The sequence below is a fragment of the Oncorhynchus mykiss genome, chromosome 14 (genome assembly GCF_057628025.1).
Source record: "Oncorhynchus mykiss isolate SJ-2025 chromosome 14, ASM5762802v1, whole genome shotgun sequence".
NCBI lineage: Eukaryota > Metazoa > Chordata > Actinopteri > Salmoniformes > Salmonidae > Oncorhynchus > Oncorhynchus mykiss.
The window spans coordinates 19,408,064-19,432,115 of NC_143035.1; the positions used below are offsets into that span (position 1 = coordinate 19,408,064).

The 24,052-nt window shown below is 40.9% G+C and overlaps 3 protein-coding genes across 26 annotated transcripts in view; all 3 read left to right on the plus strand.

Moving 5' to 3' along the window:
- Positions 1 to 15,287, plus strand: part of LOC110488945 (prominin-1-A) — a 113,770-nt gene extending 98,483 nt beyond the window's left edge. For 4 of the 24 annotated variants that reach the window (XM_036943092.2, XM_036943094.2, XM_036943095.2 and 1 more), the window contains 11 exons: positions 4,393 to 4,410; positions 6,267 to 6,320; positions 6,483 to 6,563; positions 6,651 to 6,719; positions 7,416 to 7,505; positions 9,165 to 9,280; positions 10,266 to 10,289; positions 10,715 to 10,783; positions 11,925 to 12,028; positions 12,609 to 12,641; positions 13,599 to 15,287. In XM_036943092.2, the coding sequence (XP_036798987.1) occupies positions 4,393 to 4,410; positions 6,267 to 6,320; positions 6,483 to 6,563; positions 6,651 to 6,719; positions 7,416 to 7,505; positions 9,165 to 9,280; positions 10,266 to 10,289; positions 10,715 to 10,783; positions 11,925 to 11,994 (591 nt within the window). In that variant the 3' untranslated portion in view covers positions 11,995 to 12,028; positions 12,609 to 12,641; positions 13,599 to 15,287. Of the gene's footprint in view, positions 1 to 4,392; positions 4,411 to 6,266; positions 6,321 to 6,482; positions 6,564 to 6,650; positions 6,720 to 7,415; positions 7,506 to 9,164; positions 9,281 to 9,923; positions 10,290 to 10,714; positions 10,784 to 11,924; positions 12,029 to 12,608; positions 12,642 to 13,598 lie in introns of those variants that run through there. The other 20 variants (XM_036943093.2, XM_036943096.2, XM_090198520.1 and 17 more) reach the window with 9 other exon arrangements.
- Positions 15,288 to 16,279: 992 nt separating this feature from the next.
- Positions 16,280 to 21,176, plus strand: LOC110488946 (uncharacterized). The gene is made up of 2 exons (XM_021561435.3): positions 16,280 to 19,177; positions 19,386 to 21,176. The coding sequence occupies exon 1, from the start codon at positions 18,057 to 18,059 to the stop codon at positions 19,167 to 19,169; it is 1,113 nt and encodes a 370-aa protein (XP_021417110.2). The 5' UTR covers positions 16,280 to 18,056; the 3' UTR covers positions 19,170 to 19,177; positions 19,386 to 21,176.
- Positions 21,177 to 21,887: 711 nt separating this feature from the next.
- fgfbp1a (fibroblast growth factor binding protein 1a) lies at positions 21,888 to 23,619 on the plus strand. The gene is made up of 2 exons (XM_021561437.3): positions 21,888 to 21,990; positions 22,142 to 23,619. Exon 2 carries the CDS (start codon positions 22,157 to 22,159, stop codon positions 22,826 to 22,828), a length of 672 nt encoding a protein of 223 aa, XP_021417112.2. The 5' UTR covers positions 21,888 to 21,990; positions 22,142 to 22,156; the 3' UTR covers positions 22,829 to 23,619.
- Positions 23,620 to 24,052: the final 433 nt, after the last annotated feature.

A 24,052-nucleotide genomic window follows, 5' to 3' on the forward strand; every position in this document is an offset into this window, starting at 1 on the left:
CATGTGCCTTTTACAGAGGAGTGGCTTCCGTCTGGCCACTCTACCATAAATGCCTGATTGATGGAGTGCTGTAAAGATGGTTGTCCTTCTGGAAGGTTCTCCCATCTCCACAGCGGAACTCTAGTGCCCTGTCAGAGTGACCATTGAGTTCTTGGTCACCTCCCTGACCAAGGCCCTTCTCCCTCGATTGCTCTCAGTTTGGCAGGGTGGCCAGCTCAACAAAGAGTCTTGGTGGTTCCAAACTTTTTCCAATTAAGAATGATGGAGGCCAGTGTTCTTGGAGACCTTCAATGCTGCAGACATTTTTTGGTACCCTTCCCAGATCTGTGCCTCGACACAATACTGTCTCGGCGCTCTACTGACAATTCCTTCGACCTCATGCCTTGGTTTTTTTTCTCTCACATGTACTGTCAACTGTGGGACCTTATATAGACAAGTGTGTGTATCATGTCCAATCAATTTAATTTACCACAGGTGGACTCCAATTAAGTTGTAGAAACAACTCAAGGATGATCAATGGAAATGCACCTGAGCTCAATTTCGACTCTCATAGCAAAGGGTCTGAATACTTAAGTAAATAAGCTATTTCTGTTTTACATTTTTAATACATTTGCAAACATTTCTAAAAACCTATTTTCACTTTGTCATTATATAGGGGAATTGTTTGTAGCTTTTTATTTAATACATTTTAGAACAAGGCTGTAACTTAACAAAATGTTGAAAAAGTCATGGTGTCTCAATACTTCCCGAAGGCACTATGCATATGTATACATTCACCAGGACAAATCAATCATATCTTTAGCTATACCTCACACCTATATTTGGCTCCTTAAAAGACATACTGTATACATACACTACCGGTCAAAAGTTTTAGAACACCTACTCATTCAAGGGTTTTTCAAAACTATGAAATGACACATGGAATCATGTAGTAACCAAAAAAGTGTTCAACAAATCAAAATATATTTTATATTTGAGTTTCTTGAAATATCCATCCTTTGCCTTGATGACAGCTTTGCACACTCTTGGCATTCTCTCAACCAGCTTCATAAGGTGTAATGCATTTCAATTAACAGGTGTGCCTTGTTAAAAGTTAATTTGTGGAATTTATTTTCTTCTTAATGCATTTGAGCCAATCAGTTGTGTTGTGACAAGGTAGGGGGAGTATACAGAAGATAGCCCTATTTAAAGACCAAGTCCATATAATGTCAAGAACAGCTCAAATAAACAAAGAAAAACAACAGTACATCATTACATTAAGACATGAAGGTCAGTCAATATGGAACATTTCAAGATATTTGAAAGTTTCTTCAAGTGCAATCGCAAAAACATCAAGTGCTATGGTGAAACTGGCTGTCGTGAGGACCGACACAGGAATGGAAGACCCAGAGTTACCTCTGCTGCAGAGAATAAGTTAATTAGAATTCCCAGCCTCAGAAATTGCAACCCAAATCAATGCTTCACAGAGTTCAAGTAACAGAAGTAACAGATCTCAACATCAACTGTTCAGAGGAGACTGTGTGAAATGAGGTCTTCATGGTTGATTTGCTGCAAAGAAACCACTACTAAAGGACACTGATAATAAGAAGAGACTTGCTTGGGCCAAGAAACACGAGCAATGGATATTAGACCGGTGGAAATTTGTCTTTGGTCTTAGGTCTAGAGTCCAAATTGGAGAATTTTGGTCGAGCCCCGTGTCTTTCTTTGTGAGACGAAAAGTAGGTGAACGGATGGTCTCCGCATGTGTATTTCCCACCGTAAAGCATGGAGGAGGAGGTGTGATGGTGTGGGGATGCTTACACTGTCTGTGATTTATTTAGAATTCAGGGCACATTTAACCAGCATGGCTAGCACAGCATTCTGCAACGATATGCCATCCCATCTGGTTTGGGCTTAGTGGGGTATCATTTGTTTTTTGATAGGACAATGACCCAACACACCTCCAGGCAGTGTAAGGGCTATTTGACCAAGAAGGAGAGTGATGGAGTGCTGCATCAGATGACCTGACCTCCACAATCCCCCGACCTCAACACAATTTAGATGGTTTGGGATGAGTCGGACCGCAGAGTGAAGGAAAAGCAGCCAACAAGCATATGTGGAAACTCCTTCAAGTGTCACGCCCTGACCACAGAGAGCCTTTTTATTCTCTATTTTGGTTAGGTCGGGGTGTGACTATGGTGGATAATCTAGGTTGTTTTATTTCTATGTTGGCCTGGTATGGTTCCCAATCAGAGGCAGCTGTTTATTGTTGTCTCTGATTGGGGATCATATTTAGGCAGCCATTTCCCCACTGTGTTTTGTGGGATCTTGTTTATGTGTAGTTGCCTGTGAGCACTCCATAGCTCCATAGTATTGTTTGCTCTTAATTGTTTTTTTGTGCAGTTCACTTCAAATAAAATATGTCGAACTGATTTCACGCTGCGCCTTGGTCCGAATGTGATTACGACGATTGTGACATCAAGACTGTTGGAAAAGCATTCGTCATGAAGCTGGTTGAGAGAATGGCCAAGAGTGTGCAAAGCTGCCATCAAGGCAAAGGGTGACTATTTGAATATATTTTGATTTAACACTTTTTTGGTTTCTACATGATTGTAGTAAAAATAAAGAAAACCCCTTGAATGAGTAGGAGTTCTTAAACTTTTGACCGGTAGTGTACAGTCGTGGCCAAAAGTTTTGAGAATGACACAAATATACATTTTCACAAAGTTTGCTGCTTCAGTGTCTTTAGATATTTTTGTCAGATGTTACTATGGAATACTTAAGTATAATTACAAGCATTTCATAAGTGTCAAAGGCTTTCATTGAAAATTACATGAGTCCATTTTTTCAGTGTTGACCCTTCTTTTTCAAGACCTCTGCAATCTGCCCTGGCATGCTGTCAATTAACTTCTGGGCCACATCCTGACTGATGGCAGCCTATTGTTGCATAATCAATGCTTGGAGTTTGTCAGAATTTGTGGGTTTTTGTTTGTCCACCCGCCTCTTAAGGATTGACCACAAGTTCTCAATGGGATTAAAGTCTGGGGAGTTTCCTGGCCATGGACACAAAATATCGATGTTTTGTTCCCCGAGCCACTTAGTTAGCACTTTTGCCTTATGGCAAGGTGCTCCATCATGCTGGAAAAGGCATTGTTCGTCACCAAATTGTTCCTGGATGGTTGGGAGAAGTTGCTCTCGGAGGATGTGTTGGTACCATTCTTTATTCATGGCTGTGTTCTTAGGCAAAATTGTCAGTGAGCCCACTCCCTTGGCTGAGAAGAAACCCCACACATGAATGATCTCAGGATACTTTACTGTTGGCATGACACAGGACTGATGGTAGTGCTCACCTTGTCTTCTCTGGACAAGATTTTTTCGGGATGCCCCAAACAATCGGAAAGGGGATTCATCAGAGAAAATGACTTTACCCCAGTCCTCAGCAGTCCAATCCCTGTACCTTTTGCAGAATATCAGTCTGTCCCTGTTGTTTTTCCTTGAGAGAAGTGGCTTCTTTGCTGCCCTTCTTGACACCAGGCCATCCTGCAAAAGTCTTCGCCTCACTGTGCGTGCAGATGCACTCACACTTGCCTGCTGTCATTCCTGAGCCTGCTGTCATTCCAAGCTCTGTACTGGTGGTGCCCCGATCCCACAGCTGAATCAACTTTAGGAGACGGTCCTGGCGCTTGCTGGACTTTCTTGGGCGCCTTGAAGCCTTCTTCACAACAATTGAACTGCTCTCCTTGAAGTTATTGATGATCCGATAAATGGTTGATTTAGGTGCAATCTTACTGGCAGCAATATCCTTGCCTGTGAAGCCCTTTTTGTGCAAAGCAATGATGGCGGCACGTGTTTCCTTGCAGGCAACCATGGAATGAGGAAGAACAATGATTCCAAGCACCACCCTCCTTTTTAAGCTTCCAGTCTGTTATTTGAACTCAATCAGCATAACAGAGTGATCTCATTAACACACATGTGTTAATGAGAGAATCACTGACATGATGTCAGCTGGTCCTTTTGTGGCAGGGCTGAAATGCAGTGGAAATGTTTTTGGGGGATTCAGTTCATTTGCATGGCAAAGAGGGACTTTGCAATTAATTGCAATTCATCTGATCACTCTTCATAACATTATGGAGTATATGCAAATTGCCATCATATAAACTGAGGCAGCAGACTTTGTGAAAATGTATATTTGTGTCATTCTCAAAACTTTTGGCCACGACTGTACATACAGTATATATACAGTACATGATCACAGTAGCGCACATATGTTTCTCCCAAAATACCATAATATCCCCATAAGTCATTCCTAGTACTGCATTCATATCATGTAGAAATGCGTTTTAGAGATCTGTCTTATCTTTTCTTTCTATATTTCTCCTTTAACTCTTCCTACTTCAATTAATGGCTGCCAAGAAATATGTTAGAGCGAGGGTAAGCATGTGTCTCCAAAGTGTATCTTTGTCCGTCTGTACTGTCGAGGGCTCTGCTTCATTCTCCCATCATTTAAAGCTCATATTGACTTTTTATTTTCAAACAAATGAAAGCCTATGCTTTGCTAATATCGATATCAAACAATATCGATATCATATCAAATTACAGTATTGGTGCCCACAATTAGTTATACATGTTCCTTGTACCTCGAATCCAAGGGGCTTCCCTGGCATGCCCTGACCATTACCATGAACTTCGATTCTCTTTCAGACCATGGTAGAGATTCATGAATGACATTTGTTAGTACACCACGCTGAGTCAGACCCGAATGACATGATTGTAAAAAGTGCAAGATTAGGTCCTTTACAGGCTATATAAAAATAAATCAGTCTTTAGGATTTGTAGATTAGTCTGTGTGTATTTTGTTAATCCTGCAATTATACTTCAAATCTGGTGCATGTGCTGACTAATTACCATGTACGTATACCAGCATGGATTTAATCCTTTGTCATGTTTTCCACATATCGGTTATCACTTGTCTACACTTGTTCAAATATTGAAAACATTTATTTGTGGTTTCTACATACAATATATGGGGAAAAGTATGTGGACACCCCTTCCAACAAGTCAGTTCGTCAAATTTCTGCCCTGCTAGAGCTGCCTCAGTCAACTGTAAGTGCTGTTATTGTGAAGTTGAAATGTCTAGGAGCAACAATGGCTCAGCCGCGAAGTGGTAGGCCACACAAGCTCACAGAACAGGACCGCCGAGAGCTGAAGCGCGTAGCGTGTAAAAATAGCCTGTCCTCGATTGGAACACTCACTACCGAGTTTCAAACTGCCTCTGGAAGCAACATCAGCACAACAACTGTTTGTCGGGAGCTTCATGAAATGGCTTTCCATGGTCGAGCAGCCACACAAGACTAAGATCACCATGCGCAATACCAAACATCAGCTGGAGGGGTGTAAAGCTCGCCGCCATTGGAGCAGTGGAAAAGCCTTCTCTGGAGTGATGAAACACGCTTCACCATCTGGCAGTCCGACAGACGAATCCGGGTTTGGCGGATGCCAGGATGACACTACCTGCCCGAATACATAGTGCCAACTGTCAAGTTTGGTGGAGGAGGAATAATGTTCTGGGGCTGTTTTTCATGGTTCAGGCCCCTTAGTTCCAGTGAAGGGAAATCTTAATGCTACAGCATACAATTACATTCTAGACGATTCTGTGCTTCCAACTTTGTGGCAACGGTTTGGGGAAGGTCTATACAGAAATGGTTTATCGAGATCGGTGTGGAAGAACTTGACTGGCCTGCTCAGAGTCCTGACCTCAACAACATCTAACACCTTTGGGATGAATTGGAACGCTGACTGCGAGCCAGACCTAATCGCCCAACATCAGTGCCCCACCTCACTAATGCTCTTGTGGCTGAATGGAAGCAAGTCCCCCCCAGAAATGTTCCAACATCTATTGGAAAGCCTTCCCAGAAGAGTGGAGACATTTATAGCAGCAACTCCACATGAATGCCCATGATTTTGGAATGAGATGATCGACGAGCAGGTGTCCACATACTTTTGATCTAGTACTGTATTTTGCAACACATTCCTCATGACCAAAATCCACATGAAATAGCCATTGTTGCTGTTGTTGTAGTTTCATATGAAGCATTTTCCTCCCAGTGGGAACCATGCTGCTCTTCTTTCCCATTGTGTGATAAAACTAGAACCGTGTCTTCAAGCATCATGGTGATGCTTGTGCCTGTCTTGTCTCCTGTTGTGTGTTTTAGGAGTTATTACTGTCTCTAATCCCTGACCTTGTATCTCTGGGGTGTTAACTTGTGTTGTGCATTTCCCCTTATAAGAGTACGCTGAATCAGAGCATCAGACTACTCGAAAGGACTGCCTCAGATCTGCCGGTAAGTGGGCCTCCTACAAATCATCTACCCTAACAGTTCACACTGTCTCAATCAACATTAAGCATTCGTAATGCATCCATAAACACTGAATAAAGACTACGTAACAGCTCCATAGACTGTTATGAAAGCATCTTGAGCATTCTAATGCTGTGTCCTGTCCAGAACAAAATCACTGATGTGCTGAAGACCATCGAAGCGGCCCAGTATCTCATCTCCCAGAATGCAACACATGTCGCCATCCAGGTGACTAAGATGGCTTCCCAGTCATTGTTTACATTTCAGTGCTAGGATAAAACACAGTAGGTAACATATTATCCCTTTCTCCATTAGGAAACAGAAAAGTACAAGCAAACCATTGTTGGTTACTTCAGGCAATACATAGAGTGGGTCAGGACCTCTGTAAGTATTTGTGTCCCAACAGTTTTTGAATGCCTATTACAGTTCTTATATTAGAATTATGACGTAGAAGATAAACTAGTGTTAGCTCCCAAACTATGTTGACATACAGCTTATCAACTGCTCATTCCCAGAGAATGTTAAGACTTTGGGGTCTAAAAATAGAAAGAACACAAATGGAAACCAACTTTGGAATTTCCTCTGTGAGCTTTGAACCTTGTTTTTTCCCCTCTGGGCCTTGAACCTTGTTTTCCCTGTGAACCTTGTTTCCCCTGTGAGCCTTAAACCTAGTATCCCCTGTGACCCTTAAACCTTGTTTTCCCCTGTGACCCTTGAACCTTGTTTTCCCCTGTGACCCTTGAACCTTGTTTTCCCCTGTGAGCCTTGAACCTTGTTTTCCCCTGTTGAGCCTTGAACCCTGTAGCATAAGGAGGAAATTAGATGAAGTAGTACTGAGCAGTACTGAGTGCTGGTAAATTACTGTTGTACTGTTTGAAAAGACTGCTTCTCACAACTTTATTGAATTGTGCCAAAAGTAACAGCTCTGCTGACTTGTTTGCAATCAACTTAGTCATCAATCGTCCATGTGTAAAGCTATAACATCCATTCATTTTCCAGAAATTCCAACCGACATCTTTCATAATTGTTCGCCAATAGTATAACTGTAACAGATGCCCTTTGTCTGCATGGTTTACCCAGCTGACCATGGAGGTAGCAGCCTGCAAACCCTTCAGCAACATTGTGGACACAGTGGAGATCGTAGCCTGCAGCTTCTTGGTCGACTCGTTGGTAACTAAAAAAGCAATATAAGGGGTCCTTTGAAAACATGCCTGAAACGTCAGTTGGGTGGTTGGTATACGGGGGGAGGTTGGTCTCCGGAGAAGGATCACATGTTACTATACCGGAATAAGTTTTTTTGTAGAATAGTAGTGAAGGCATCAGAACTATGAAATAACACATATGGAATCATGTAGTAACCAAAAAAGTGTTAAATCAAAATGGACTTTAGATTCTTCAAAGTAGTCACAATGGATTGGTCTTTTACCAAATAGGGCTATCTTCTGTATACCACCCCTACCTAGTCACAACACAACTGTTTGGCACAAACTCATTAAGAAGGAAAGAAATTCCACAAATTTAATTTTAACAAGGCACACCTGTTAATTTAAATGCATTCCAGGTAATTACCTCATGAAGCTGGTTGAGAGAATGCCAAGAGTGTGCAAAGCTGGCAAAAGATGGCTACTTTAAGGAAAAAGATGGCTACAGTACTTTGGCTAGTCACCCCCCTCCAATCACACACACCTACGCACCTCACCCCTTCAAATCACACCTACACACCATTGCCCCCAACCTCGCCTGATTTAGAACGTACAGGCCCCGAAATCCAGCACATGATCAGTGAGAGCTACTTGGCAGCGCGCAGTGGGGCACCCTACAGAGTGCTGCAGAGATGGGGAGCGAGAGACAGAGCCAGAGAAAGAGAGGAGAAGGAAATAAAACCAGCCTTACATAATCCCGACATCTGTCCTGTCGGCATGGGGCCTTGTTACTAACACACTCCCAATGGCAGGAAGCATCTCTGCCTCCCCTAATGAAGTGGAACAAATAGCCACTTAGGGACTCCATAGGTTCCAGCGCCAGCTAATTGACTTGGACTGGGAACAGGATGTTTCTGGACACTCAGCACCGACCAAAGCGCTTGTTAAAGCTCAATGGGTAATTTTACTAGTGTCCCGGAACAAAGGTACAGGAACACAGGAAAGAGTTAGTGCTTCTAGTCATTCCACAATAGCTACACACCACAATAGTTTCCACACTGAGTCTATAGAGTAGAGAAGAGACAACAGCACAGTGTATCTGGTAAGGATGGAGGAATGGAGCTGGTTACCTAACATGGAAACAGAGCAAAGCTGTGACGCTTTGACTATCAGTGGGATTGGAGGGGAGCCAAATGTATCATGAGAGTGTTCATTCTCTAAAACAGACTATGAGGCTGTTACGCACTGTTATGTCATAGCTATGATGACTTTATGACTCAGTGGTTTTCTCATTTAGAGCTGGCTAAACTGCCCCCTCTACACAAACATGCACAGACACAAACAGATACACACTCTGCAGACATTGATGTCCAAAATGATGGAAAGTCCTTTATGAATCTACAGGGCTGAGAAGTGTAGACAGTGTATGGTGTTATACTTCACACCTAAAGCTCCAGTGTTGAAAAGTCACCCAGTAATGAAATAATAAATGATTCATATGTTTAACATTTTGTTCTAACTAACCATTGCTATACTTTATTTCATAAACCAGTATACCATATGTCTTGATCATTTACTCAACGTTTTGGTGGTGGTAAATCTAAAGAGAACACGAACACAGGGCTGCTTTATGCCTGGACATCGGATCCACTGACACGGCACTATCTCTGTTTTCTCTGTTTCTCAGAACACATTCTGGTTTGGCCTAGGCTGCTGTGCCCTGTTCCTCCTTCCTAGCATCATCCTGTCAGTAAAACTGGCAAAGTTTTACCGTAGAATGGACACAGAGGATGTTTACGATGAGTGAGTATCTCTACTCCACCGTTAATATTATGCTGTCACAAACAGTTTGTCATATCTGGAAAGAACCATTGGATCATCCTCTTAATTCAACTATAGCTGAGGTTTGGAAGTTCCCTGCTGTTAATTTGTAGTGCAACCCAGTGATTAGTTTGATGTATGGGGATCCTTATTACAGCCTTCTTCCCTGCCAATGGCCCACAACACCTAGCACTTTCCCCCTGCCTATTTGGTTAAAGAGACCATACAGTTGATTTGAGGCCTTTGCGCCCCGCCTCGAAAAGAATCTAGGGCAAACACTGACTTTTTAGACCCTTATACGCATTAAAGAGACTGAAATGGGGCGGAGTCAGGATTACAAAGTGGTAATTAACACAATTTGATTCAGTCCCACAACCGACAAGTTAAATACGAGGTTATAGAGTTGCTTCTGTGCTGTGGTGCTAGCTACTCCTTTCTTTCTTGTTTACTATCTTTTACCCCTCTTATTTCTATAGCTTTAAAGTAGTTGTACATAGTAGTAACTTAGTAGCACATAGTAGTAACTTAGTAGTAAGTAGTATTAATAGGAGTAGCAAGTTACAGTAACCTAACACTTTCTACTGCTTCATTCTCTCTCTTTGTCTTGCTCTCTTTTCCCTTGCAGTTCATCTGTTTCTGGAACTTGGCATTTTACTTTGTGATAACCATTCCTACTATTTCCATATTCTTCATCCTTATTTTTCATTTAATTTCTCTCTGTCAAGCACTTTGCACTGTAAGAAAACAAACAGCGTATTAAGAGTTGTGGAATGCTATTCATGTTGTTTTATGCATCCTTCAGTCGCCCTCGCCTCGCCCAGGCACTTACAGTAGTGAATTAATGCCATAGACAAGTCACCAAGTGTCTTGATCAATGACGTGTATCGATGTCACCTGATCAGTACTATTGTGCCCAAAACCTTCTAGTGCATTTCATTAACATTTTTGCTTTTTTGTATCTTTGTAGCATTGAGACAATTCCCATGAAAACGTAAGATTCATTTTACCCATTTTACCTCTCCTTTCTCCTTCCAGTATATCTCATTGGTACATCTGTGCTTTTCTGTGGATTTTGTACATAGATCTCATGGTGCTGGCTTTACATTTTTAGCTATGAAATGCATCTCTTGGTGGATCATTTTGGATTTCCTTTGTGTGCTATCTTGAAGAAATTACCCTCGTTGATCATTAAGGGCTCTTACAACCATTATCTTACAAAAGCAAAAATTCCACCTCTGTTTTTGTAAGTTAAGATGTAAGATAAAATGCTGTGGTTTATACGTTCACAACTTTCTATATGGAAACATTTACGTCTAGAATCCTATTCCTATTTAGAGAAAAGCCTTTTATTGCCGAGGGTTGATGGCATGCCATGTCTCTTACCTCATGTTGTTTTTATGCAATGTTTTGTTTCAGTATGGAAATTGGTAATAATGGTTATCATAATGAGTGTTTACAAGGTATCCAAAACCCTGTAATGACAAGGTAAACTAAATATAAAGCAGGCCTACGGAAATAATCAATTTGCATGGCATGTTTCAGGGAGGGATGGGGGCAGGGGCGGCATGTTGGCCTGGGGGCAGTCAGTTACTCAGTGAGATGGTTAAATAAGGTGGATGGGACACTGCATGCCCTAGGGGTTTGGCTAGCCCCTCAGACACATCTGGAGGTCAGCTGGACTCTCTGCTTTGTTGCGGCTCCAGCATTGGGAGCTTGTGAGCAAGGTAGCTAGGCCACTGTTTACGGCTTGTGTGTTTTGGGTTCGGCATGACCTTTGGAGCATTACTAACTTACCCACTGCATGCTCTGTGCACTTGATCAAGTGACATAAAATTCCCTGCATGTCTTGTCTTCTTTAGAATTGGGTAAACTGCTGTGAATGTACACGTGATCCTTTTGCTCAAAGAGAGGCTAAAAGAGAGGCAAGCATGTCTGCTTTGGTGTGGTACTGAGACAACTGCTCATGTGACTAACTTCTTCTAACAACCTCTAACGGCATGGTTTTCATTGAAATGTACAAAAGACATCTCTGGACAGCCAACATGTTTAAACTATAACAGTGTCCAGACACAGAGAGCATCTCCACAGAATGACTGAAAAGGGAAAAGAACAATAACCAACCTGCCACCACTTGTCATATTACAACCAACCCAATAATCAGCAGTTCACCATGGTTTGCTTGTCATATTTCAACCAACCCAATAATCAGCAGTTCACCATGGTTGGTTTGTCATATTACAACCAACCCAATAATCAGCAGTTCACCATGGTTGGCTTGTCTTATTACAACCAACTCAATAATCACCAATTCACCATGGTTGTCTTGTCTCAAAGTCAATAGAAAATAATTTTGGATAGAGTGGTTATTATTCCTCCAGTTCAGTGCATATGTAGCATGTGTATGGTGACTGCATGCATCATGCCATCCCTGGTTTGCCTCAAGCCCTCAGCAAGTGTCAATGGAGTGGTTCTGCTTTCTGTGTCTTGGGAAATGCCTGCCCCGTTGCTCTCGTCAAGTGAAGGACCTGGAAGCGAGAGGCATGGTCTTACAAAATGGTCGACCCTCGAATGTTCCCTGTTCCTGCCATTGATGTTGTCCCCCATCTCTGTACCCCTGTGCCTCTAGCATCCCTGCCTATGACACTATGACTAGGTTCCCAAGGGCCTCAGCTCCCCCTAGGCATATCGACTGGTGAGAGAAGGCCGGGCTTTTTGACCGGCTCCAGAAAGGTACTGAGAACCACTGATCACTGGGACGACGTCTCTCCATCCACCTCCTCAGCATTATCCTCCCTGCCTTGTTCTCTCTTCATGCCATAATCTGCTGGTTGTCTGCATAGCATTGCCACTCCGAAAAACTTCCAGAGCTTCCACAGTCTCTTCTCTCTTGTCTCATCCTTTGCTTGACACTATAATTGTCTTTATTTTTCTTATGCTACCCCCTCTTCACAGCTTGTTTTAGCGCTTTTATGTCTGCTTCACTGACTTTTCAGAAAGTCTTCACGGTGAGGATTGCTGTTTTTGGAATCACTTATAAACCTTAAACTGCATATGGTTTGATGGTATTTGTGTCTAACCACTTGTAAACTTACTGTAGACCAGACCCGCTGTGTGTGTGTTTGCTATTCCTATTGACTTATACAGTTTAAAACTAAAGTCTCACTTCTCTCATTTCAAAACTCACATTTCATTGCTTTCATTTCTCCCTCGAGTCTCGCAATGGCAAAAGCAATAAGCTTCTGAATTATCCAATTAAATCTGATGCATATAAATGTAAATATTTTCTGATACAGTATCTTCTCTTCTACAGGGCCATCGGAAACTGGAACTGAAACACTAGATTGTACGTTTCCACTATATGATTTATATACTGTTAGTATTTTCTACGATCACTTTTAGCATAGAAATATTCCACGTTATTGGCTATCCATGTAGAAACATACCACGTTATTGGCTATCCGTGTAGAAACATACCACGTTATTGGCTATCCGTGTAGAAACATACCAACGTTATTGGCTATCCGTGTAGAAATATACCACGTTATTGGCTATCCGTGTAGAAACATACCACGTTATTGGCTATCCGTGTAGAAACATACCACGTTATTGGCTATCCGTGTAGAAACGTACCACGTTATTGGCTATCCGTGTAGAAATGTACCACGTTATTGGCTATCCGTGTAGAAATATACCACGTTATTGGCTATCCGTGTAGAAACATACCACGTTATTGGCTATCCGTGTAGAAATATATCACGTTATTGGCTATCCGTGTAGAAATATACCACGTTATTGGCTATCCGTGTAGAAATATACCACGTTATTGGCTATCCCTGTAGAAACATACCACGTTATTGGCTATCCGTATAGAAACATACCACGTTATTGGCTATCCGTGTAGAAACATACCACGTTATTGGCTATCCGTGTAGAAATATATCACGTTATTGGATATCCGTGTAGAAATATACCACGTTATTGGATATCCGTGTAGAAATATACCACGTTATTGGCTATCCGTGTAGAAACATACCACGTTATTGGCTATCCGTGTAGAAATATACCACATTATTGGCTATCCGTGTAGAAACATACCACGTTATTGGCTATCCGTGTAGAAACATACCACGTTGTTGGCTATCCGTATAGAAACATACCACGTTATTGGCTATCCGTGTAGAAACATACCACGTTATTGGCTATCCGTGTAGAAACATACCACGTTATTGGCTATCCGTGTAAATAATTTTACATCAGTGCATTATTACTCAGTGTTGAATTATATTTAATCTATTTTTAGGACCCCATCCACTTCCCACCCCTTGAACAAGACAAAGCTCAGAAAATATGTCCTTACTGGCAGAAGAAGCCCCTAACAAGAAGCTGATGTCTTTTGTATGTGTTCACCTGGCCCTCTCTTCCTCTATCTCCATGGATCTATTTACTGACAACATCCTCCTGCCCAGTCACAACCTCTTCTGGATATCCAGTGTCCAATAGGACCCCTCAGACACTACACAAGGTGTTGTCATCAACTCTTCCTTTGATTTTCCCTGGGGAACAATAAGGAAGGTGTACATCTGAGACAGTGTCGGTTGACCTTCATCCTTCACCACACACAGATGTCTGTTGTGCCTGTGTTTACATTAGTCTGAGCCGAGGCTGAGTTCAAACTGCAGACACAACAACAATTCAGAGGGCTGTGTACTCTCAAACCTTTTGTACCTCTTCTGTGTTTTGTAAAAAGCAACTGAAAAGGTATTTTGAAGGTCATGTAGAGCTGTTACAAGAACATTTCCATTTCTTGTCCTAGTTGAATGATGTTTTACTAACTGATTGGGAGAGATGTTTGAAACACAACCTCGGTGTGGAAAAAGACTTGAAGGTCGTGGATCGTAGGCCTATATGTTTGTGCTTGAATAATATAAGGACAATTACAAAATAGCATGACTTTTGTATGTTTGCAACATTAGAAGACAGACAGAGGTTGTTATCCTTGCTGAGGCATACTGACAGATGACTGTTAGACCTGTTTAAAAATAGAATTTTGACTGATGACCACCATATTTGTAAGATATGAGGAAATGTCTCATATCAGTGCATAACAGGTGGAATATCACATGAACCTGAACAGAAATGTCAGGAGACTATAACATTCCTTAGTTCGTTAATTTATTAACAATAATGCAAAGTATCATGTTGAGTAAACTAACACGGCATGTTAATCAAGATATATTTTTGGCTATTGTAGTGGTCAAACCTTAAAGTGGAGAACTGCTATTTGAAGCCAAATGCTATTCTTACTGTAGGTCTCAGGTCTTTAGTTGTTTAACAGTTATACATAGTATATTGTTTCAATATTATAATGTTTTATCCCACAATAGCTATTGGTACCTATGGAACTACAGAAGGGTAAATGTATTGAAGAGTTGATTGTATATAAGAGATGTATTGCTTAAAGTGAATGATGACACCCGGATGGATTATGCTGAAAAACATTAACGTGCTGTACATGCCACCCCGATAATATGACCCATCTGTTCTCACTTGTTTACAGGTTATGTTCCTTCTCCACCACTGTCTGCTTCTTAAAGATGGGGGTCATTAGCCTACTTAACTACCATGTGCTGTCAATCAAATGGCATTAAGCCAGTAGAGGTTTGTTGATGAGAGGAGTGAGGACTTCTTAATGGTTTGAACTGATCTTGCCCATTGCGTCTCGGACAGAAGCTTCACTTCCCAATAACTATTACTTAAGTACATGCCTGCAGACTGCTTACCTGTGTATGCTTATTACATCACACGCTATTTTACTGAGTGCTTAAGACAGACATTTTGTATGCACCATCTGGTTAGATAGTGGGTGCAATGTTTACTGGTTGTTTTAAGGGTAAAACTGTAATGTTGGCACTGCTGGTGCCCATTGGAAATGAGTGCCCATGATGGTGATCTGAAAGTGTATAAATTGTGAATAAAACATTCAATTTCATTCTTGTATACAAATTTTTTTTTTATTTCATGTGTCTCACCAAGTGACTGCTGGAGAAACCAAACATTCTCGAATTGAAAAAACACAGGTTAAGGGCAAGGGGTCTCCTATTTTGGACACCATGTCCTTTGTCTTGTGTAAAGCATTATCTACATATGATCAGGAACATTTGACATGAGACAGTGGACTGGCATATTTGAGATATTACCAAAAAAAAAAAAAAAAGACCAGTCTTATATTTCCACTGTCGGATATAGAACATGGTGTACTCCATTACGTACCCGCTATTTTGAAAAGGAGATTATCATCTTTTCCAATGGGCTAGGAGGACTTGGCGTTTTTCACAGTCATTTGGCATCTAGTCCGCACATACCACATGACCACTTCTCCCTCACCCTAAATGTGCAACTGGTTAAAGAAGATTGGGTAATGCCTTTATACTTTAGAGGGAGTCATTGGATACATTCAAGCTGGTTCTATTTAAAATCTTAGGGAATTGTATTTTGATTATTAACCATAGCTAGGGTTGCAAAGCTACTGGTAATTTACGAAAGTTACTGGAATCATCTATAATTTTGTTATTAACAGAAAATCTATGGTAACAATGGTAATTTATACTTGAATAACTTTTTTAAATCATATATAGTATTCATTTTTTATATCTGTGTCTATATTGTCCATGAGTTTCTAGTAGAGAGACCATATTGTTCAAAAGAAAATAGCCTTTTATTTAATTGTATTTATTTATTTCACCTTTATTTAACCAGGTAGGCTAGTTGAGAACACCTTTATTTAACCAGGTAGGCTAGTTGAGAACACCTTTATTTAACCAGGTAGGCCAGTTGAGAACACCTTTATTTAACCAGGTAGGCTAGTTGAGAACACCTTTATTTAACCAGGTAGGCTAGTTGAGAACACCTTTATTTAACCAGGTAGGCTAGTTGAGAACACCTTTATTTAACCAGGTAGGCTAGTTGAGAACAAGTTCTCATTTGCAACTGCGACCTGGCCAAGATAAAGCATAGCAGAAGAAAATAGCCTAATAAATTAAAAAGCATCTAATCAACAATGGCACAATTTTCAATTAACTCTGCAACTCTTTCAACTACAGTAGCCACTTTTCTTCACAACTGCCACCAGTTTGACAACAAAACATTGACAACAAATACAAATAGTAAAATAAATAAAAGTGTAAAAAATTAAGTAAAGGATATTTAATGCTGAAACCCTCATATTAAACTGCAATGGTATTCCCTTAGTTTATGGTTTATATTTAGGATAATGTTTCACAGCTTTGTCGTAATAATTTTTTTTAAATCATCTTATTTCATATATTTTAGATGTGATAAGGCCACACAGGGCCAGAGATAATGACAAACACCTGTTATAATCTGAAGTACCCAAAAGGGCTACTAGATGTATTGTGATAGATTACATAAAATCTTTGAAAGATACCAAAATTCTGGTGGTTTACTGGTCAACTTCAACAGTTCCCAGTAATATACCCTCCCTTTGCAACCCTAACTGTAGTTCATCATTCCTCAGGCTGTCTGCAGTGATTTTGGTTCACCACCTTTGCAATTCTTTCCACTCTGCAAAGCATATTTTAATTTATTTGATTTTAACTAGGCAAGTCAGTTAAGAACAAATTCTTATTTTCAATAACAGCCTAGGAACAGTGGGTTAACTGCCTTGTTCAGGGGCAGAACGACAGATTTTTACCTTGTCAGCTCAGGGATTCAACCTTGCAACCTTCCGGTTATTAGTCCAACATTCTAACCACGAGGCTACCTGCCGCCCCAGCTGTAGCTATTAACATGCTGAGGGAGAGAGTGGGATGGATAAATGCCTGGCCCTTTGATTCCACAAAGTGAAGCGAACCTGCACCGGATGTTTACATGACAGATTCCGCGTCACTCACAAGGAGCCCTTTCTTCCCCGTTAGGAAAATAAAGCTGCAAGAGGCATGTGCTGCTACCCCCTTGCTATGTCACAGACACACACACTCGCTGAACAGCCATGTTACATACATACTGTTGTCTCGCGTCAGCAACTCTATTATGGGTTATTCTTGTTCTTTCTTAACTGGCACAGTAATTACTTCCTGTGTGACACGCTAGATTGACCTACCGCCACCCACATGCATATTTGTTTGGAACTTCTTGGATTTTTTCCCTCAAGTTTCTCCCCAGTCTCCAGTTTCAGATTTTATTGTGTTTATTTTTGGAAGGAAATTATAGGCTGTGCTGTATGGTTGTAAACCTCAACTACCTTTAAAACAGCAATGAACCTTGAACAATTCAACATGTCCTTGCAGGATAGCATTTTAAAACACGTTGTAGTATTGAGTTGAACAGTATCTAAAACTGAGGGGAAAAAATTGGCGTGGTGAATGATTAAAGTGGCGTGGTGGACGATTAGATAAATATTATGTTGGCATCAGTGCGCCAAGCTTCTCAAAATTAATGACAGTCTGGGGAATTGTTCTCAAACGATAAAGTCCACAAAGTCTTGCTTGACATATTTCTCAATTAAACATTTGTATTTCTAAATTGCTTATAATATGGTCGATTACATAAAACCTGGTTAAACGTGTGGGCATCAATGTTCCCAGCCTATTTTGCTTCATCCCAATTGGTTTTGCATGTGGCCCTGGCTTTCATTGACAGTCGCTAGACAAGCATAAATTATAGTCACATTGCAGAGGGGGGCACTACTCTCCTCCCCTCTTCAGGAGGGCTCTTGTAGCCCAGACTTTTTTTCACCTGAATGCCCTCTTTGTGTGCAAAGCCCATAAATAGCAAGAGGGACCCTCAGCTTCTACAGTCCCAATCTCACTCCCTCTCTCGCACTCAAGCATCTGGTATAACCATGTGGACTCGGGCCGGTGCACTGCTGCTCCTCGCCTGCTGTCTCTGGGCAGTGGAGGGACAGAATGAGAATGGCAACACGAGGGCAGGCAATGGTGGTGCTGCTACTGCTGCTGCAGAGAACAGGAAGAGTGTCTGGGAGGACCCCATCCAGTTCAACAACAAGGCAAAGGACTTCTGCACCATGAGTGTCACCGGCCAGGGAAATGTCACCAGGCTGAGGATATTGTGCCAGGGTGCCGAGAGAACATACTGGTGCGAGTACACGGGTAAGCCCCAGATGTGCCGTCCCTACAACAACAACCCTCACCACTATTTCACCCAGATCATGTGGGACCTGAGGAAACTACAAAACGCCTGCCAGGCACCCAAAGCTATCAAGCCTCAAATGTGCAAGAGGGCACCGGAAGACGCACAGATGGTGTTCTCTGCTTCCTCCACGCCCGAGGCCGCACCAGCAGCAATCCCTGAAAAGCCAGAGAAAGCCCAAGAGCCAAACCAGGCAAAACCAGAGACCCCCAAGGTACCATTCACCAAGCAGGCTAAGCCAGCCGCAACCAAGCCTGAAGCTAAATCAGCAAGACCAGAGCAGGCAAGGCCGGAGCAAACTAAACCAGAGAAAGCCAGGCCAGAGCCAGCAAAACCAGAAGCAAGACCAGCACCTACAAAACCTGAAAAAGCCCGAACAGAAGCAAGACCAGCACCTACAAAGTCACTGCAATCCAGACCTGAGCAGGCAAAACCAGCAGCCGCAAAACCAGCAGCAGCAAAACCAGCAGCAGCAAAACCAGCAGCTTCAAAACCAGCAGGCTCAAAACCAGCAGGCTCAAAACCAGTCAAGCCAGCAGTGAACAAGACAGCTGTTCTAAAAAAGCTTCTGACCCCCAAACCAACCGCTCTGAAACCAACCAAGCCCACTGTCAAGAGCAATGCCAAACAGCTGGCACAAGAGTATTGTTGGCGGTCACTCCAAGGCATCTGTTCCTATGTCATTGATTGGTTTCAGAACTAATAATGAAGGTGAGTTTAAAAAGTTGGCTGTTGATATTTTCTTAATTGTAGTCATAGCATTGTATATTATCATGATGATCATTTGTATGAAAAAGTATGTCTGTCGATCAAATACCTGAAATTAACTCAGGTCTGTAAAAAGTGTGTTGAGTATTTTACTGAGTGTAGAAAACGTCAACCTATTCACTATATTTACTTTTTGCTCCCTCTTTCCCAGATGTAGATTTCTTTTGAAGATTACTTCAAAAGTCTGTCTAAAGAGGTGCTCAGAGTGGTTTTCCAGAAAATGACTTTGATAAATGGTAGAAGAGAGTTCTAACACCCTCTTTGCGGAAATGATCATGCTGACACTGCTGTCAATCAAACAACTTTCCAGCCTGCCATTTCACCATGATTTGTGCACTGTAATACAAAAATCTACTTGTTTCAACAAATTATTATTAAGTAACTAGTTACATAGTCTTTTTTAGTTTACTGAACTTTTCAGTCCAAGTGTTACCTCGAGAAACAAAAAAAATAGTTGGTCCAAACTTAGCTCCAACTCTAGAAAACTTGTCTCATATGTTCATTCAACTATAAATGATTTGTGAATCTTAACTAATACAGGTGTGCAACTGGTTACACACAGTGGTTTTAACATACAATGTTTTCAACTTACATATCTTACACGTTGACATACATCATTACATTGTTCATTTATACAGTCATTATTATTCAACATGTCATCTCCTGGGCTTTGCACTCACAACCTCTTGGTTCATGGCATTCCTATCTTCCTGCTATGCCACCATGTTGGTGTCAATTATCAGTTAATCTGGCTTCTCTCTCACCATTGATTTAACTTAGTTATTTCAGCAATTTGATGTTTTTCTGTATAGTTGTCTGATGTTTTTATTTATTTAACCTTTATTTAACTCGGCAAGTCAGTTAAGAACAAATTCTTATTTACAATGGCAACAGACACTGGCCAAACCTGGACGACGCTGGGCCAATTGTGCTCCGCCCTATGGGGCTCTCAATCACGGCTGGTTGTGATACAGCCTGAATTCAAACCCGGGTGTCTGTAGTGACGCCTCTAGCACTGAGATGCAGTGCCTAAGACCGCTGCGCCACTCGGGAGCAAGTTACTCCTTAATCACTATGATAAATAAAATATTTGTTCTCTAATGTACTTTTAACAGATCTGATATTTACTTACTGAAGTGCAAAGTGTTCCAATACAGGTGAAACAGTCATTGACAGGCATGGTGGCATAGCAGGAAGATTGGCATGCTGTGAACCAAGAGCTTGTTCAAATCCCACATGTTGAATATGAATGAATGTATACATGCACAATGTAATCATGTGTGTCAAATATCTAAGTTGTTGCAATTAGTTCCACCGCCTTTTTTAGTTAAGATACTCAAATAATAATTTCTAGTTGAATTAACATATGAGACAATTTGAGCAACACAATCTTAAATTGATTAATTTTTGGAGCTAAGTTTGTGCCAACTAAAAATGTTAATTTCAGGTAACACTTTGACCGAAACATTTTATAAACAAAAAAAAGCTGTGACACCAGTTACTTAATATTAAGTTCCATCGAGACCAATACCAAAAACATAATTCCAAGGGTCACAATGACAACTAAAAGCATCCATATCTGAATGTGTGGATCGGGTATGGACAGATCATTAAATCCATCGTCTTGCACATGGTACTCATTTTGGTGACGGTTTTTACTGTTGGTGACAGTTTTTTTACAGTTTGTTTTTTCAGACAAACCTATGATACCCTATAATGGTCTCTCCTAAGGCAGATACGCCATTGGTTTTGCCTTTTTTGTATGTTTGTTTATGTGTACGTTTGTATCACCATAAACCATGTATTGAAATGCATAAGGTTGTGTCATTCACATTTAGACTGGCATATTCAGCTCTACCACTGGTTCATTGGACTGAAAGGTCACAATCAATCAATGAATGTCGACATGTGTATGTAATAAATAAATGTGTGTTCTTAATTATTTTTAGTGTGTCTGTGTTCCTTAATGCCTTGCTTTAGGTTCAAAGCCTTTCTCTCACTATTTTTTAAATACCAGCAGGCAAAACGTTTTTGACTACAATGTTTTTCTTTGTCTGAAATACAACCCTTTTAGAGGTGCTGTGTCTCTTTTTCCCCCAGTAAGTGACGCTGTTGTATCAACTTCTTTAAATATATATTTTTTTCAATTCGTTGCTCACTGCACTTTTACTGGAACAGTTCATGGGTGCATATACCAGCGGTGGAAAAACTTGAGTAAAAGTAAAGATAACTTAATAGAAAATGACTCAAGTAAAAGTGAAAGTCACCCAGTAAAATACTACTTGAGTAAAATTCTAAAAGTATTTGGTTTTAAATATACTTAAGTTTTAAAAGTGCATTTAATTGTTAAAATATAAAAGTATAAATCTTTCAAAATTCCTTATATTAAGCAAACCAGACAGCACAAGTAAAATTACTGTTTTTGGTTAAGGGGTTAGGTTTACAATTAGGGATAGGGTTGCTATTAGAGTTAGGGATTTTGGGTTACCGTTATGGTTAGGTTAAGGGTTAAGGTAAGGAAAAATAGGATTTTGAATGGGAATCAATTGTAAAACAAACGTGTGTGTGTGTGTGTGTGTGTGTGTGTGTGTGTGTGTGTGTGTGTGTGTGTGTGTGTGTGTTTAGGCCCATGTTCCATGTGTGTGGCATGAGGGAATAAGGCGGTGGTGGGTGTGTCTGTGCTCTATAAATGCCACATGCACGTTCCCCAGGTGTCATAACGAAATTGAATAATTTCCATCTTTCCAAATCCACAGGTGAGCTGACTAAAATAACCACTTATGTTGTGTTAAATATTATATGCCATTATCCTCCATAAATATTCTCTGCTGCCATGTTGTAACAGGCTACAGTACCAATTATTTGAATTGGAGGCCTACTGTACTAATAACTATGCCATTTCTGCAGATATTTTAGCGGGACATGGCGCTCCTTACCAATTTAGCCGTCTTGCTGGTTATTTCCTGCATATCTCAGGAGTTTATGGTTGCTAAATGTCAAGGATCCAAAAAAAGCGGGATGAAGGAGAAAGAAAAAGGGGAACCAATTGACAGAGAGCAACCAAAGCCCTCCGTCCCGTCTCCAGCGAATAAAGACAGCAGCCCCAGAGGAAAGGGTGTTTTCAAGGGCAAATTCTCCACCAAAGACCAGACGCAGTGCACTTGGGTTGCGACAGGTGATGATGCCTTTGTGCTTGACGTGAACTGCAAAAAAGGGGAAACAAGTTTCGACTGCAAATATGTGGCCAAACCAGCCACTTGCCCTGGGTACGAGTCCAACGCCAAAGCCTACTGGAAACAGATTACGCGTGCTCTAAAGAAACAGAAGAAATTATGCTTGGACTCCACCGCTTTGATTAAAGCAGGAATGTGCAGAAAAGCTCCTAAGGAAGCCCATTTCAAACTTAACAATACACCCAGAGATGTTGTTGTTCCAAGGACTACCATTCAGACACATTCTTCTCCTTATGTTTCCCCATCGGGTGCCAAATCTTGCACAGTTGATAAGAAGAGACTGGCGGAAGAATATTGCGCCGGTTCGTGGTCGAGTTTGTGTACTTTCTTTTTCTCCATGGTCCAGAATGATGATTGTTGAACGTAAAAGAAATGCGTTGTCATAAACAAACTAATTAACACTTGTTGCTATTTCTAATCGCGAATATGAATGTATTTTGATGGATTGTGAGGAGAACCTAGTTTAAAGACAGATTGTTGAGTACATTTACATGCACACTAATAATTTGATATGAAACTGATTATGGCAGTAGGCGGACTTTACAATAGTCACTCAACCCCCTTACCTTGTTTGTTTTCGCCGTAAAATCCTAATCTAAGACAACATACACACATTGTTTTCTGAGCAATCTTTCGAATTATTAGGACATGTATACACCTTTACTCGGTGTTCCAGCGGTATATTTGATCTGTGAATGTGCTAGCACCAGCCGATCGAGCCTCCCTTTTTAGTGTGAGCGGAGTGTGTTTGGAACAACTGAATGTATGCATCTTAGAAGTAGTTTTCACATACAAACTTTATACGTTCGAATTCAGAATCAAATATTATTCCCAAAAATAAAATGTCCGCTGTGGTAGAACGTATATTTTGATTGACGATTTGCTGCATTTATCAGTGCCATCGGGTAGCCCTATTTCAGATGTGTCCATGTGAACATGATTATTAGGGAATTCGTTCTTCTTGCAAAGCATGTAAACGGTTTAATCGAACCATTATATTAATATGACTAACCACAATAATCACATTATCGTGTGCATGTAACCGCACTCATACCATCCATACCACTTTTCCCTTTGAAATGTTTTTGCTAGGTGTTGTATTCATTGTAAAGCTACAGTAGCCTACTTAATAAATATTTTGTATACTATGTACTCAACTCTTCTCTTCATTTTATATGCACTTGTAGCTGAAGCATTTCTGCAGCATATTCTTTCTAGGAGGGTGGACAGGAGTTAGGTCATTATTATTTTCAATGGTGTATTGCATTACTCAATCATCATTATTTTCGAATGACTAACGCTTATTATATAATTTACTACTTCTTGGCAGACAGAGTATTATTCCGTACCACCCTGCAATGCACTCACTTATGCACGCATGCTCATGCGCGCACGCACACACACACACACACACACACACCCCTGCTGTGCATACTCCTCTGCATTTGCCCAAAGATAAGGAGTTTGAGCATGTTGGGTAATTACTCTATAATTATACCAAGTCAGTTAGAGTGCTCCTTTAGAAGATTTATTCTACATTCGTTCACTGACTACTGGATTTCCATGGCCTTTTTCCAAGGTGAAA